At 57.4% G+C, this 14,315-nt stretch overlaps 1 protein-coding gene across 2 annotated transcripts in view; it reads left to right on the top strand.

Annotated features, from left to right (window-relative positions):
• Window positions 1-14,315, top strand: part of PRDM15 (PR/SET domain 15) — a 67,838-nt gene that overhangs the window by 24,032 nt on the left and 29,491 nt on the right. For both annotated transcript variants that reach the window (XM_087861819.1, XM_087861818.1), the window contains exons 7-12: window positions 5,061-5,162; window positions 6,528-6,752; window positions 9,082-9,211; window positions 10,573-10,754; window positions 10,952-11,046; window positions 11,427-11,514. In XM_087861819.1, coding sequence (XP_087717945.1) covers window positions 5,061-5,162; window positions 6,528-6,752; window positions 9,082-9,211; window positions 10,573-10,754; window positions 10,952-11,046; window positions 11,427-11,514 — 822 coding nt within the window. The remainder of the gene's footprint in view (window positions 1-5,060; window positions 5,163-6,527; window positions 6,753-9,081; window positions 9,212-10,572; window positions 10,755-10,951; window positions 11,047-11,426; window positions 11,515-14,315) is intronic.

The raw sequence follows: 14,315 nt of genomic DNA, 5'->3' as shown, positions 1-14,315 counted from the left end.
GAAAGACCTGGCGGAGGTCGTATGTGTGATTTGCCCAAATCCAGCACCCAGAATGTGTGTCCTGCCACCCCATGGGGTTAAGGGGGCCCGTGGAGCTTCAGTCCCTCCCGCCCAGCCGTGAGTCTCTGGGGTGCAGCCTGGGACACGTGAGGCTGCCGCCGCGTGTCTGTGGCCTGCAAGTGCAGCGGGTCATATCCTTGCCTGATGCCACCAGGGCACCCCCACCTGTTGTTACCACAGTCACTTGCTCAGGGGGAGAAATAACCCTCTTTCCTCTGACGCCCCCCCAGCCCCCATCACTGTAGGATTCTGACCAGAAAATGGTTTCCTTTCTATTGTGAACACGATGTGAAGCGAAGAGGGTCTTAACGTATTTGTAAGGCTCTGGTCTGTCCCAGGTGGTTGCGGCTTTGTGACCTGTCCCCCCACAGCCCCACCGCCTCTGTGGAGCCCACCCGTTGTCCCGGTGCCGGCAATGTGAGGAGAGGCGTCTGTGAGGCTGCCCAGACCTAGCAGACCTTAACAGGCTCAAACAGCAGATGGGCTGCCTCACAGCCCCGGAGGCTGAAGGCCGGCACCACGTGTCGGCAGAGCTAGCCAGTTCCTTCTCGAGGCCTCTCCTGGCTTCTGGTGTTGCCAGCAGCCCTTGGCGTTCCTTGACTTGTAGATGGCTCACCCCGATCCCTGCCCCTGTCCTCACGTGGCCTTCTCTTCCCTGTGTCTGTGTTCTCCACACCAGTCCCTGGATTTAGAGTCCGTCCTACTCCAGTCCGACTTCCTCTTAATGATGTCTGCAAAGACCCTCTCCAGAGATTGTAGGCGGATGTGGATTTCAGGGGGGGGCCACTCTTCCACCCACTATGGGCTGGTTGGGGGCGGGGGGGTGGAGCCGCTGACAGTGCCCTCGGGGAATGTCGGTGGGGAGCCAGATGGCCAGACCGCCTGCACTCAGCTCTGGTGGCCAGGGAGGGCTTGCCACCCTCCAGATATTTGCAGAGGAAGGCTGGGAGCTGTGTGGGGTGTTCTTTATTTTGGTAGTGAAGGCCAAGGAAGAATTTGGAGAGACCCACAGCTTTTCACCCAGCTGCTTGCAAGCCCACCCTTTAGGATTTGCTGAAACCAGGTACCTGGCCCGGCCCCGGGGAGGCACGGACGTGTCCCGCTGGGCCAGGCGTCACTTTGGAGTGTGGTACGGCCGGGCTCACCGGTGCTACACAAGACCTCCGGGATCTTCCCCACCTGGCCTTCTTGCATTCCGGATTCCTTCCGGCCTCGGCGGCTGTGCGTGTGCCCCGGGCCCAGCCAGACTGCCCGTGGTGGTGTGAGTTATGAGAGGCTGACCTTGTCCTCCTGCTCACGACTCTCAGGTCAAAGTCCGAGCAAGGCTGCTGCTTCCCTCCCAGAGTTGGCAGTTCTGTTTGCTTTTACCTCCGGGAACGCTCTCTAATCTGGAGCTGCGTTTGAGAAGGGGGTTCTAATGAACTTAGTCTGGACTGTGTCGACCTGGACAGCAGGCTCCTTTATTCCCCCCAGCTGCCTTCCTGAGGGACACTAAGCTGGCTGCCATTCGTCCTCTGTGTGTGCCTTCTGGGAACACAGGACATGATGGGTCATCATGTCCTAAATGAGTATTTGAATCGGGAAAGCAAATAAGCAACTTAGGCACTCCGAGATCTTAGAAATACTTTTTATGGTTTTTCACTCTGTTTTGGGAGAAATGGCAGAAAAGTATTTCATAGAAATGTAGTGGAAGTTCTTGACTTCTGGTTGGTTGGTAACTGGTTGGTTAGTTGGGTTCCTCATTTCTTACACCTGTTGAATGATGACCTAGCTCGGGTGGTGCTGGTAAGTCCCCAGAGGACACGAGACATCCACCACTGTGTGCGGTGTCTGTGGCAGAACAGTGCCAGGCAGCCATCCCAGGCCGCCGCGCCCTGCCTCCACCACTCTGGCCTCCTGCCCAGCCCCTTCCCAAAGCCCTGCCGCCCCCTTCCCAGGGGTCCCCTCCTGGCCCAGCGGAGCTTCTAGAACCCTGCTCCAGCCCTGCCTGCCCTGAGTGCCTGGGGCCCCGCCAAGCAGTCTCGGGTGTGAGTTCTGGACGCCTCACCCAGCTGAAGCGTTTTGTTGAGAGCCCACCATGCCCACTTCTTAGACAGGAGCGTAGGTGCCAAGACCTGCGAAGAGGGGCCTGGACCAGCCTGAAAGCTGGTCATCTGCATGACTCTGATTACCCAGATCCGACAGGGCGGGCAAGGGCTTAACCTCTGCTTCCCAGCACCGAGGCCTCTGGTCTGCACGCCCTTGAGACCCTGCAGCGGAGTGGAGAGAAGGGGCCTTTTGTGGCCATCACTGTGCCTTGGGCCCGGTAGCGGAGGGGCAGAGCAAGGTGAATGGGCCTTAGGGACCACCGCTGTGTTCTAGAAGAATCGGGGGGCCAGTGGACAGAGAGCTGTCTTCCCACAAATTATTCCAAATCTTTCTTGGTGAGCATCAGAACTGCGGAGACTCAGTAATTTCATTCTGTCTCTTTAAAATTTGCTTCAAAATACATCTTTGTTGTAGAAATCAGCCAATTTGCAGATGGCAGAGCCAACTTCTCAACACAGAGCAAAACTTGGAGGAGCAGACACGTCCTTAAAAAAATAACTTTTCGTATTTTTTTTTCCGGGTAGGAGGTTTACTTTTCACGTTTTTTTCTTGAGCTCCCATTAAAGTTGGTTTTCTTGTTTTGCACAAACGGGCCCGTTGACAGGGGAAGGAGGGCCCAGGAAGCGCATGGGTCAAACTGGGCAGGCACGAGGGCTCAGGTCGGCTGCCGTCCTCAGAGGTCGTCATCCGATTTTCAAAAACTACTTTTTTGATGAAAAAGATAAAATGTACGCACATCTGTAACATTTGGAAAGCTATTTTCAATCCCCATTCTAATGACTCTCGGCATTTTTGACTAGTAGTTTACAGAGTTTTTTAAAAATCAGCAGTTATGTGTAGTTTGTGTCCTGGAAGACCTGGCAGTTTTCGGTGCCCTCCGAGCGTTTCGACAGAGACGCCCAGTTGTGTCACCCGCGCCATAGCCGAGGTAGAGAACATCTCCTTGGCCCGGGGGGTTCTTGCGGTTCCCTCGTGCGGCTTTGCGCTCAGGCCCCTGGCGCCCAGCGAGCTGCCTTCTGTCCCCATAGCCGAGCCGCGTCTCTCCTGGTCTCCAAGAAAGCCCGCGATTTCGCACAGGCGCGGTCTCACTGCGCGCGCTGTTCTCTTGCTCGCTTTTGTTTCCGGACGTCTTTCTGCCTCACCGTCCCCCACCTTAGGTATCTACCCTCCCGTCCTCCCTGTGGCATCGCCTGTGGCCGTGCGGCGTTACTGTTGCTTTGACGAGTCTCTCTTGTGAGACGTTTAAGTGATGGGCCATCAAGAACTAGCTTCTGATTGTTGGCTCATTTTTGTTCTTAAAAATTCTGATCTTTCAGCGATAATTCTTGGAAAATAGAGTCTTCCCTTGGCGCGGGGACAGGGGTCACGACTGGTGCCTCTCGTTGGTCCTGTTCACTGGCCTCAGAGCACGAGTTGAAGAGGTTTTCTCGTGTCAGGTTAGTTTGAGTCCCATTCACGGGAGCGGGGACCATCCTGCCAGAGACGGCAGCCCCTTGGGACCGGAAGAAGTGACCTGGATTCACGGATGTCCTTCCAGCTAACCCACTTGTCATCCCTTCCTGAACCCGTCACATGCAAATGTCTCCTTCCCTCTTTCAAGCCACGTGTGTTTGAGAAGGTGAACGAGAAGCGGGAATTCAACTCTGGCTCCCACGCATCCGTGATCTCGTCCTGACGGTCTTCACGCGGTGGGTTTGTGGGGGGCGAGGGAGAGCAGAGGGCGGCCGGCCTGGAGCGTCCCCTAAACCGCGCTGCTCCTGCAGTGCCTGCTCCGGACCCCTCTGCTCTGTGTTTGTATAACCGAGCATTTCTCACCACACTCACATTTTCCCCTTCTTCTCGTCTGAGGAGGACTCAGAAAATAGACACCAACAGTTGTAGGTAGGGGTGGCCTGCATCGTTCCCTTGTGGTCTCTGCAGCCTCATCGCTCGTTTTGGAAACAGTAAGAGGTGTGCTTTGTCCCTGCATGGAGCCACGTGCAGTTGGGACTGTGGGTGATTTGTTTAAGGACGCAGGAGTTTGCTGAATGAGCGGCCCCTGGGGTGTCACGTGTGCTGGGTCGTGAGGCTCAGCACAGGCTGTGCGGTGGCCAAGTGGGAGTGGTGGCGCGGGTGTGTGGGGCCGCCCGCCGGGGCCTGGAGAGACGGGCTGGGCCAGGAGATTACGACCGGAGGCTCGCTGAGAACGCCCCCAGTTTTTAGGTGCCACGGGAGCATTAGTAATATGATGAACAAAGGAGGCTGCAGGTCCCGTCTGCACGGCCAGTGTCCCCTGTTCCATGAACCCTGCCCATACGTCTTTGGGGTGTGAGGAAGAGGCGCTGAGAGCCCGGCCCGTCACAGTGGCCACCTGCCCTGGGTCGCCACTTAAATTCTAATGCAAATTAAACAGAATTAAAACCTCGGTTCCTCAGGGGCACTAGCCGCAAGTGGCTGCCGCCCCAGAGAGCACGGCGTGTTCAGAACGATTGTGTCATCATGTAAAGTTCTGCGGGACGACACCGGGCCTAGTGCACACTGACGGCCTGTCCCTCGTATGAGCCACAGACAGACTGAGGGATTCTGTTTGATCTGTAGAGTGTTTTTCTCTCGAAGGTTTATAAAGGGATGCGTCTGGTCCCACTGGCCCGGCTTCTGGGAGGGAGTCACGTTTCTGTGACTGATCACAGACCCCACATTGGCCGCTCTAGTGCCATCTGTCTGTGCTTGGTTTCCTCACCTGTGAAATGGGGGCATCTCTGGGGACCGAAGGAGTGCACGCGTGTGAAGCCCCGGGAGCAGGGCCGAGAGGGGAGCTGTGCTTACCGCCTCCATAGCGCGGCCCAGGCGGACAGGCATGCCCCCCCCCACCACGGCGCTGGGCTTCGGGGCGCCCTCCTGCATGCGTCACCCTGCCCTCTGCTCTTTTGAAGCTGTAGGCACCCCAGAAAGCAGCCAGGCCATGGAGTCCGAGCCCAGCCAGTGGGTGTGTAAAGTGTGTTCCGCCAGCTTCCTGGAGCTGCAGCTCTTGAACGGTAAGTGCTGGTGTGCACGCGGGGCAGTGAGTCACCTGGGAAGTCTGGGTGGAGTGGGCTCCAGTTTGCGCTGTCACTTCCATGCCGTCCCTTTGGACAGGTGGCCGCGCAGGGCTGGCGGGATGTTCCCTGGCTTTGTGTGAGCAGCTCGCTCCTGGGCCACCATGTAGACCCCAGCCATGTCCCCCAGAGCTGCACATGCGTGAGCACCCCAGGCTCTCCGGCAGCTCACACTTGGACCCTTGGCCTGGAACAAGGCCTCCACCGCGTGCCTGGCACCAGGGCTCTTGCTGTCTTTCTCTTGGGCTCTGCGGCGTTTTACAGCTCGGGGCGGTTAAGCTCGGTGTTTTCTCCAGTCTTTCCAAGTGTGTTCAGCTGGACAGGCTCATGGTTGGCTTGTTCTGCTGTGTGGCCAGACTGCCAGTCCCTTCCTGTGACACATGTCACGTTCTATTGTGTTAGCTTTTCAATTTTCTTTCCCTCCCTGGACCCAGCTCCTTGAGGGCACTCACCCAGCACGATGGCCCTAAATGTGGAACGAACAGAGAAGTAACAGCCCCTTCATGCTGGAGGCCTGAGCTGAGCCGGTGGAGATTTGCACTGGGGAGAATTGGTCCCCGACCCGAATGTGCACACAGGCGCCGTCTGTCGCTTGCGTGTCGGTCCCCACCTGTCTCGTGGGTTGTCCCCCTCGTCCTCCTTGCCACAGCGCTGCCGTCCAGCCGGTCTGGGCCTTCACTGAAGGGAGTTTGTCTGCTCTTGAACTCTGTACCCGTCCCTGCCTGCCTGGCTCCTGGGGTTCTGTAGTTATCTTTTCTTGGGAGGTCTCACAGGGCTTTCTTCAGCTGAAAGTAAAGCAAAGATTTTTCGCTTTTGTGCAGTGTTTTTTAAGATAATATTATTTATCGCGAGTTGAGTATTTCTCAGTATTGCTCTTTAAAGGCTTCATTCTTAAGTAATTGTAGTATGAATTCATCATAAACATTGGAAAATATAAGTAAGTATAAAGAAGAAAAGGAACATTGCCCGTAGTGTCACCGTCTGGAGACTGTACCGTGATGGTAGACCCTTCCACACTTCTTCCTTGCACGTACGTGTGTATGCGTGCTTGTACTTTTTATAAAACCGTGTGCATGGTGAGCCTGCCCTGGTTTCATCACCTAATTTAGCTTTTAAAATAGTAGTCCCCTGTTTGGTGCAGTGAAAATGCTTTTATTTTCAAAAGCAGTGGAGATAAAGTTTATTTGCCTGTGAGGGGGCACACTCTCATCAAATGAAGGTAAAAACAAACAAAAATGGGGTAGGGAGTGGGCGTACTGAGGGGCTGCCTCACCGTCCTTGTGCGTTTGCTTCCCTCTCCTGCAGAGCATCTGTTGGGTCACTTGGAGCAAGCCAAAAGCCTTCCCCCCGCCAGCCAGCATGAAGCAGCACCCGAGAAGGAACCAGATGTGCCCCGGGGGGAGCCTCCTGCGGTTCCCAAGAGTGTCAGTGCCACCAAAGAGCAGAAGAAAAAGCCTCGAAGGGGGAGAAAACCCAAAGCATCAAAACCTGAGCAGCCACTAGACATCATAGAGGGCAAGGAGCCAGCAGGTGAGGGCTGGTCCTGAGGGGAGAAGCCAGCAGGTGAGGGCTGGTCCCAGGGGAGGAGCCAGCAGGTGGGGGCTGGTCCTGGAGAGAGGAGCCAGTAGGTGGGGGCTAGTCCTGAGGGGAGGAGCCAGAGGTGAGGGGTGGTCCCAGGGGAGGAGCCAGCAGGTGAGGGGTGGTCCTAAGGGGAGGAGCCAGCAGGTGGGGGCTGGTCCCAGGGGAGGAGCCAGCAGGTGGGGGCTGGTCTTAGAGAGAGGAGCCACTAGGTGGGGGCTGGTCCTGAGGGGAGGAGCCAGAGGTGAGGGCTGGTCCTGGAGAGAGGAGCCAGCAGGTGAGGGCTGGTCCTGAGGGGAGCCAGAAGTGGGGGCTGGTCCTGAGGGGAGGAGCCAGCAGGTGAGGCTGGTCCTGGGGGAGGAGCCAGCAGATGGGGGCTTGTCCTGGGGGAGGAGTCAGCAGGTGAGGCTGGTCCTGGGGGAGGAGCCAGCAGATGGGTGCTTGTCCTGGGGGAGGAGCCAGCAGGTGAGGCTGGTCCTGGGGGAGGAGCCAGCAGATGGGGGCTTGTCCTGGGGGAGGAGTCAGCAGGTGAGGCTGGTCCTGGGGGAGGAGCCAGCAGATGGGTGCTTGTCCTGGGGGCGGAGCCAGCAGGTGGGGGCTGGTCCTGGGGGAGGAGCCAGCAGGTGGGGGCTGGTCCTGAGGGGAGGAGCCAACAGGTGAGGGCTGGTCCTAGGGGAGGAGCCAGCAGGTGAGGCTGGTCCTGGGGGAGGAGCCAGCACATGGGGGCTGGTCTTGGGGGAGGAGCCAGCAGGCGAGGGTATCTTGGGCTCGGACACTTATCAGTGGGTGAACTCAGTGCAGAGAGGCCAGGTGGGGGTGGAACCTAGCCTTCCCTTTCAGCTTGAATCAGCTCTTTAGAGCACAATTCCCATGTAACGCAGCGGGCACTGCAAAGCATACAGGTTGTGAACACTGACCAGCGTTCCTCCCGTGTCACGAGCGCCCCGACAGGACAGAGAAATATGGCCATCTCCCCAGACTTTCCTCCTTGGCTTTGTAGGAATCGGCCTTGCCCCTCCTGGGGTTTACGTGCATCCGTCTTTCCATGCCCAGCGTCTTGCTCGTGGCACATGAAGCGAGACTCACCCACGCTGGGTTTCTGGCTGCTCCTTCCCCTTTGCTGCCCAGCGGAGTTGGTTCCCATGTGAACGCTCCACCGTCCGCTCCTGCAGCACCTGTGCGCGGGCTTGTAGCTTGCCTCCAGGCCTTGGCTGGGCCCCTTCTCTGTGATGGTGTCCTCAGTGGAGTTTGGAGGGACTCTGACCCACTTTCTTGGGAGTTCAGGGCCCGTGGACCCTCGGTCCTCGTGTGGCTTCTGCCAGCACCACCTGATACTAGAAGACTCACGGGGTGGGGGTGGGTTCTCACCTATCGGGACCAGATGTGACGCTGAGACCTGGGTCCCCTCGCTGTCTGCGTACTGACCACTGGGTGCTTTGGTATCTGGTAGAGCCCTTGTTTCCTTTTCTGAGAGTGAGAAGAAATGCTTATTCTTTCCCGGAGTGAAAAAGTACTCAGAGGGGCAGCATTCATGTAATACTCCGGGGCAGTCCCGGCTTTACCGGCTCCTGCAGCCAGCTCTAAGTTCGTGTTCTCCTCGGGCTGATAGACAGATGAATGATTTAACCCTCCCCTCCCCGAGCAGCGCCCTACTTCTCTTTACACAGGTGGAGAAGACACGAGGGGCACCGAAAGCTTAAGTGATTCTTTCTCTAATTATTAGTTGCATTAGGAAGACATAGAGCAGACAAAGTGGTAGAAACCAGGAGCTGAAATTTTTTGTGTTGTTTTCCCATATTTATTTGTCCAGGGGTTCAGGCCAGGATACCTATTACTCCAATTATTTGGCATCTGACTCTCGTACAAAATGATTATCTGCTTTTAAACATACTCATGATGGCTTCTCTGATTTTAAAAGTTAGTATTTCCAAATCTCTGTCAGGACTCATTTAATAAGTGAAAAGATGCCACCGTGTCACAATGTTCCAATTTTGGTTGGTAGGAAAAGGGACTGAAATAGTGTTTTAACGTGGTTTTAGGAAAAAAATCACAAATTATAACTCCAGCGTCAAGTTAGGGATAGCATTTTGCTTTTCTAAACAGGCAAATGCGTGGATTTCAAAATAGCACTAGTTTCTCTTCTTTCTTCTCGTGTCTATCTTGCGATCGGTGCCTACGACTCTGGCCTGGCCGCGGTCCACTCAGGTGCGTCCTCCTGGGTGGGTTGTGATCTGTTCCCTTCCCTGGTGATGACATGGCCCGTCCCGTCCCCTTCATACAGAGCCAGTGGCAGAGATCATTACGGAGGTCCCGCCGGACGAGCCTGTGGCCGCAGCGCCGGACGAGCGCATCATGGAGCTGGTTCTGGGGAAGCTGGCCACCACCACCGGCGACACGGGTTCCCTGCCCAAGTAAGTCCTGCTGCAGCCCTCAGGGCCCCAGTGTGGACAGCGCACCACCCGGGCGGGAAGGCGCCTCCAGCAGGGAGACTGGCTCACTCCTTGGCGGGGGCGGGGTGGGGGGGGTTGGCCATGGGTAAGCTTGGGGAGCAGCAGGATCGTTCCGGAACTCAGGAGCAGAGTCGTACGTTCTCTGAAAATGATTAAAAGCAAATTTTTTTTTTTTTTTGTAGTGAAACCTACATCACCTAAAATTTACCATCTTAACCACTTTTAAGTGCCCAGTTCTGCGGCATTAAGTCCTTGCATGTAGCTGTGCGACCTTCACCCCCATCCATGTGCAGAGCGTTTTCATCTTCCCGCACTGAAGCTCTGTCCTCCTTAAACACTAACTTCCCCGACGCCCCCTCCTACCTCTGCCTCTGCGAAGACGGGGTACCTTGTAGGCGGGCGCTGTGTCTCTAGGTTCCTCATAGGAGTGCGGCCGCGCGGTTTTGGTCCTTTCGTGACTGGCTGTCTCACTCAGCTGTCGGATGGACCCCCAGGGTTAAGGCCAGATGTTGTTCCATCGTGTGGATATATAGAGACCCTGTTTTGTTATCCATCCCTCTACCAACGGGCACCTGTTGGCTGTTGTCAGCAAGGCTGCTGTTATAAAACAGTCCTGTATTTGGATTTCTGTCGCTTTAGCACCTTGCTCTGTGTTTTTCTTTTCTTTTTTGCAAACAAGGAAAATATTTTATATTTCGGTGATCATTTTTGGGTTAATCTTTGCTGTGACACTGAATAAGCCGGTGGTCATTTTGGGGGGCCTTTTTTGGAGTGCCTCTTGTACTTCTCACAATGTGCCTGGTCCTGTTATTTCTGGAACCTGTGCAGATACTGACAACGGGAACCAGCATGCCATCAAGAACAGAGTCACCTGGTTCCCTGTCTACCCTGTCTTCTTGCGCAGACGATTTCTGTGGCTTACTGTCGGAAATACCTTTCGTAGGGAGAAGAAATTTTAAAAATCAGGGTCATAGAAAGTATAAAGGGGAATAGAGAGGCTAGACCACATGAGAAAAACCGCACAGCCAGGGTTATTCTCGGCACAGACTGAGCTGAGAGCTTCCTGGTGGCCCGAGTGAAGATGCAGTCAGGTGTGTGGCTGTACAGAAAACATGGATGCCATTGTACGTTCACGGTGTCTGTCCTGTCCAGATGCCCCAGAGGCTGGGGTGGTGCCCGAGTACCTTCCCTCCTTCCCTCCTTTCTCGCGTGGCTCTGGGAAGGTTTGGAAGGAGCACTTTCCAAGATGATTGTGACCTTGGACTTTTTCTCCAAGGACATAGTCTGTCCCCGTCTCAACGGGTGTCTGTGTGACCTGGCAGGTACCCGCATCATCAGAGCACCACCATCACCCTCAAAAGGAGCCTAATTCTGTCGAGCCGGCACGGCATCCGGAGGAAGCTGGTCAGGCAGCTGGGGGAGCACAGGCGGGTCTATCAGTGCAACATCTGCAGCAAGATCTTCCAGAACAGCAGCAACCTGAGCAGGCACGTGCGCTCGCATGGTGAGTCCCTGCGCAAACGCCGGGGGAGCACCACTGGAGGGGCCCCCTGCCGGGGCACGGGGAGGGGCTTCCCTGGCCAGGAGGCGTTGCTGAGGACCTCGCAAACACACCCAGCCGCGGACCCGCTCCAGAGGCCGCGGGCGCTGCCCCAGTACACACCTAGAGTTGTGAACCAGCTTTTTCTTGGTGGCTCTTAGGCGACAAGTTGTTTAAATGTGAGGAATGTGCCAAGTTGTTCAGCCGCAAGGAAAGTCTAAAGCAGCACGTCTCCTACAAGCACAGCAGGAATGAGGTGGGTAGGACCCAGCTTGTGGGGCTGGCGTGCAGGAGGAGCGGGCGGTCGGCAGGACAGGCTGCCGGGAGGGAAGATGCAGTTGCAAGGGAGGAAGAGGGGAGGGTGTGGGGGCAGGGGTAGGCGACAGGCCGTGGGAGGAGGCGGCGGGGTCCCTGGGGCTGGCGTCTGCCCTGCGGTCCCTGAATGGGGCATTCTCCCAGGGCACCTGGATGGCAAGAGTGAAAACGTGCTCATGTTCCTAAACCGCATGGGAGAGGAGCAGAGAGCGGTGTGGACCGTACGCACACGGAAGATGCCAGAGCGCTGGTCGGGGGTGCATGCTGATGGGGGGCGCCCCCCGGCCCTCCCCCCGCACTAACGATGCTGCCCTTCACCAGGTGGACGGCGAGTACAGGTACCGGTGCGGCACTTGTGAGAAGACCTTCCGCATCGAGAGCGCCCTGGAATTCCACAACTGCAGGACAGGTGAGCGGGCGCCGCGCCACGCGGGTTCTTGGGTGGCCGCGTGGAGACCGTGGCACGTTAGAACACACCACTTCACATCTGTCCTCTGCCTCTATTCGACTTGCTCCTGAGCAGCTGTTATGATCCCGAAGGAGATGCGGGTGGAAACTTCCCATGTGAAGGGGAGCGTACCTTCTGCCGTCCTCTTAGTCTTCCAGGGAACTGTGGGCGCCCACATCTGCGGCTGTCGTGAAGCGGGGTGAGCAGGGGGGTGAGCAGAGGCGTGTTCTAGGACCACGGGAGAAATACCTGCAGGAGGGGGTGATGGCTTAGGAGGAGCACTCTGCCTCACCGATGGAAGGGCCCCCTTCACCGTCCGCTGTCCGTGAGCCGCAGAGCCTAGGACAGGCCGAGGTTGCCGCCCTGCGTAGACCAGTTTCGCTCTGAGCCTGCTTCTGTCCACCAGATGGAATCTCACTCACTCGTGTGCTTGGACAGGCCTGTGGCCGACGGGCCTCTGTGGGCCTGGGTGAGCATGCCAGGCCCCGTCTGGTTGAGGTCACGCTCCCCACAGTAGGGAGCAGATGCCGTGGTGGGTGCGGGAGGGTCAGGGAATCCTAGCACGCCGGAGAGGATGGCCCAGTGGCAGTGGCCTTAGAGACCTACCAGGGTGGCCCTTGGTTCTGAACTGCTGTCCTGTCGAGCCATCCGTGTTGGTTCTTGCCCCCCCCCCCCGCCCATCTCTCAGAAACCCCTTAGCCAGCATTAGCAAAACCTCCACCGCCCGTCCCCACGGGTGGCCAGCACCTGCTCCCCAGCATCCATGGGCTGCCTTTGTGTGCTCGGGTCTGGGGCTCCTGTTTGCAGCCGTGGCCTGTCTCTTCATGGTACCTTTTGCTCCCATGATGGGGCTTCTCCGCGGCGGCATGGCTCGTCTCTCCTGAGCTCTGCCAGCTCTGCGGCATCCGTGGCCGTGGCATGAAGTGGTGGCCTTGGAAGCTTCCAGGTGAACTGGCAGTGTGCTGAACCCCCTGCATTCTGAGCTCTGCACCCCAAGAGCCCCCTCAAATCTGGGGGAGATCCCCCCGCTGCTTCCATTGGTGAGGGTCTGTCTAGAGCCCTGACTGCGTGTGTGGCCAGAGTTGGAATGTGGCCGCCTGTGGTTCTGCAGGAGCCCCCGTGTTGTCCCCGCGCGGTCCGGTCCCATGCCCTCCGCTGCTGGGGGAGGTAGACTCTGCTTGTCCTATTTTATCTCAGTTTCTCTGGACACAAACGAGCAGAAAGTAATAAAAGAAGTCCGAGCAGCTACTGCTGCCCATCAGCTTACGGTCCTGTTAAACCAAGCATTTTATTTCATTATATAGAAGTAATAGGGCCACAGGGAATTAAAATACATTTTCTCTCTCATTTCCAAAGTTAGAAGTTTCGGATGGAAAACAAAGAATAAATCTGGAAGCTGAGGTCCTTTGTGTAATATATCGTTTGCGTCCCCTTGTACTTTTCCACAGCATTCATGTTAAGAGACTGTGTCCTCCATAGACCATTAAGCCAAGGATTTCTACGACGCAGGGAGAAGCTTTTTGAGATGTGTAGACTGATGGGTTTTGCTCAAGCGTTTGCTCAGCAGGACCTGTCCCGGTAGCTCATCTAAGTGGTCCTCGTATTGTCCTTGACCATCCAGGCAGAGCTAGACAACAGCACAGGCTCACGCCCAAGCCCTCGAGCAAAGCATGGTCTGTTAGCCTCCTGTGCAGCCGGCTCCCCCAGAAATCCATCCCCCCGTGACCCCGCACCTCCACCGGCTCCCCCAGAAATCCACCCCCCCGTGACCCCATACCTCCACCGGCTTCCCCAGAAATCCACCCCCCAGTGACCCTGCACCTCCACCGGGTCCCCCAGAAATCCACCACCCCCCCCGGTGACCCCGCATCTGCACCGGCTCCCCCAGAAATCCACCCCCCCAGTGACCCCACACCTCCACCGGCTCCCCCAGAAATCCACCCCCCCAGTGACCCTGCACCTCCACCGGGTCCCCCAGAAATCCACCACCCCTTCCCCGGTGACCCTCACCTGCACCGGCTCCCCCAGAAATCCACCTCCCTCCCGGTGACCCCGCACCTGCACCGGCTCCCCCAGAAATCCACCCCCTTCCCGGTGACCCCCGCACCTCCACCGGCTCCCCCAGAAATCCACCCCCCTCCCGGTGACCCCGCACCTGCACCGGCTCCCCCAGAAATCCCCTCCCTCCCGGTGACCCCCTCACCTCCACCGGCTCCCCCAGAAATCCATCCCCCTCCCGGTGACCCCCGCACCTCCACCGGCTCCCCCAGAAATCCACCCCCCTCCCGGTGACCCCGCACCTGCACCGGCTCCCCCAGAAATCCACTCCCTCCCGGTGACCCCGCACCTCCACCGGCTCCCCCAGAAATCCACCCCCCTCCCAGTGACCCCGCATCTGCACCGGGTCCCGAGTAACAGGCGTTAGCTCGTAGGTGCGCATCTTACGGAAGCATAAACGTAGACCTCGAGGGCAGGAGGTTTATTGGCGGCAGGTTACTGTTGGGACCAGGGGTCTGTCTGGCTTTCTGAACTGGGGACGTGCCTGTGCCACGACAGGGAAGGCCACCTGTGCTGTGGCAGGCTGGGCCCGGATAGCCCGGCCCTTGGGATCGGCTGGAAGGGGCTTCTCTGCCTGTACTTGCTGGCACTCTTGACACAGAAGGCCGAAGCCCAAGGACAGCGCTGCACCTTCCACAGCTCTCAGGCCCCGGGATGTGGCCGCCTGCCCGGGAGGGAGGCTCACCTGTGCTGTTTAGTGCCAG

The sequence above is a fragment of the Ursus americanus genome, chromosome 4 (genome assembly GCF_024610735.1).
Source record: "Ursus americanus isolate L20-20 chromosome 4, mUrsAme1.1.p, whole genome shotgun sequence".
In the NCBI taxonomy this organism is placed as follows: Eukaryota; Metazoa; Chordata; class Mammalia; order Carnivora; family Ursidae; genus Ursus; species Ursus americanus.
Note: the sequence above shows the minus strand (reverse complement) of the source record. Positions and strands in the feature narration are given on the sequence as shown.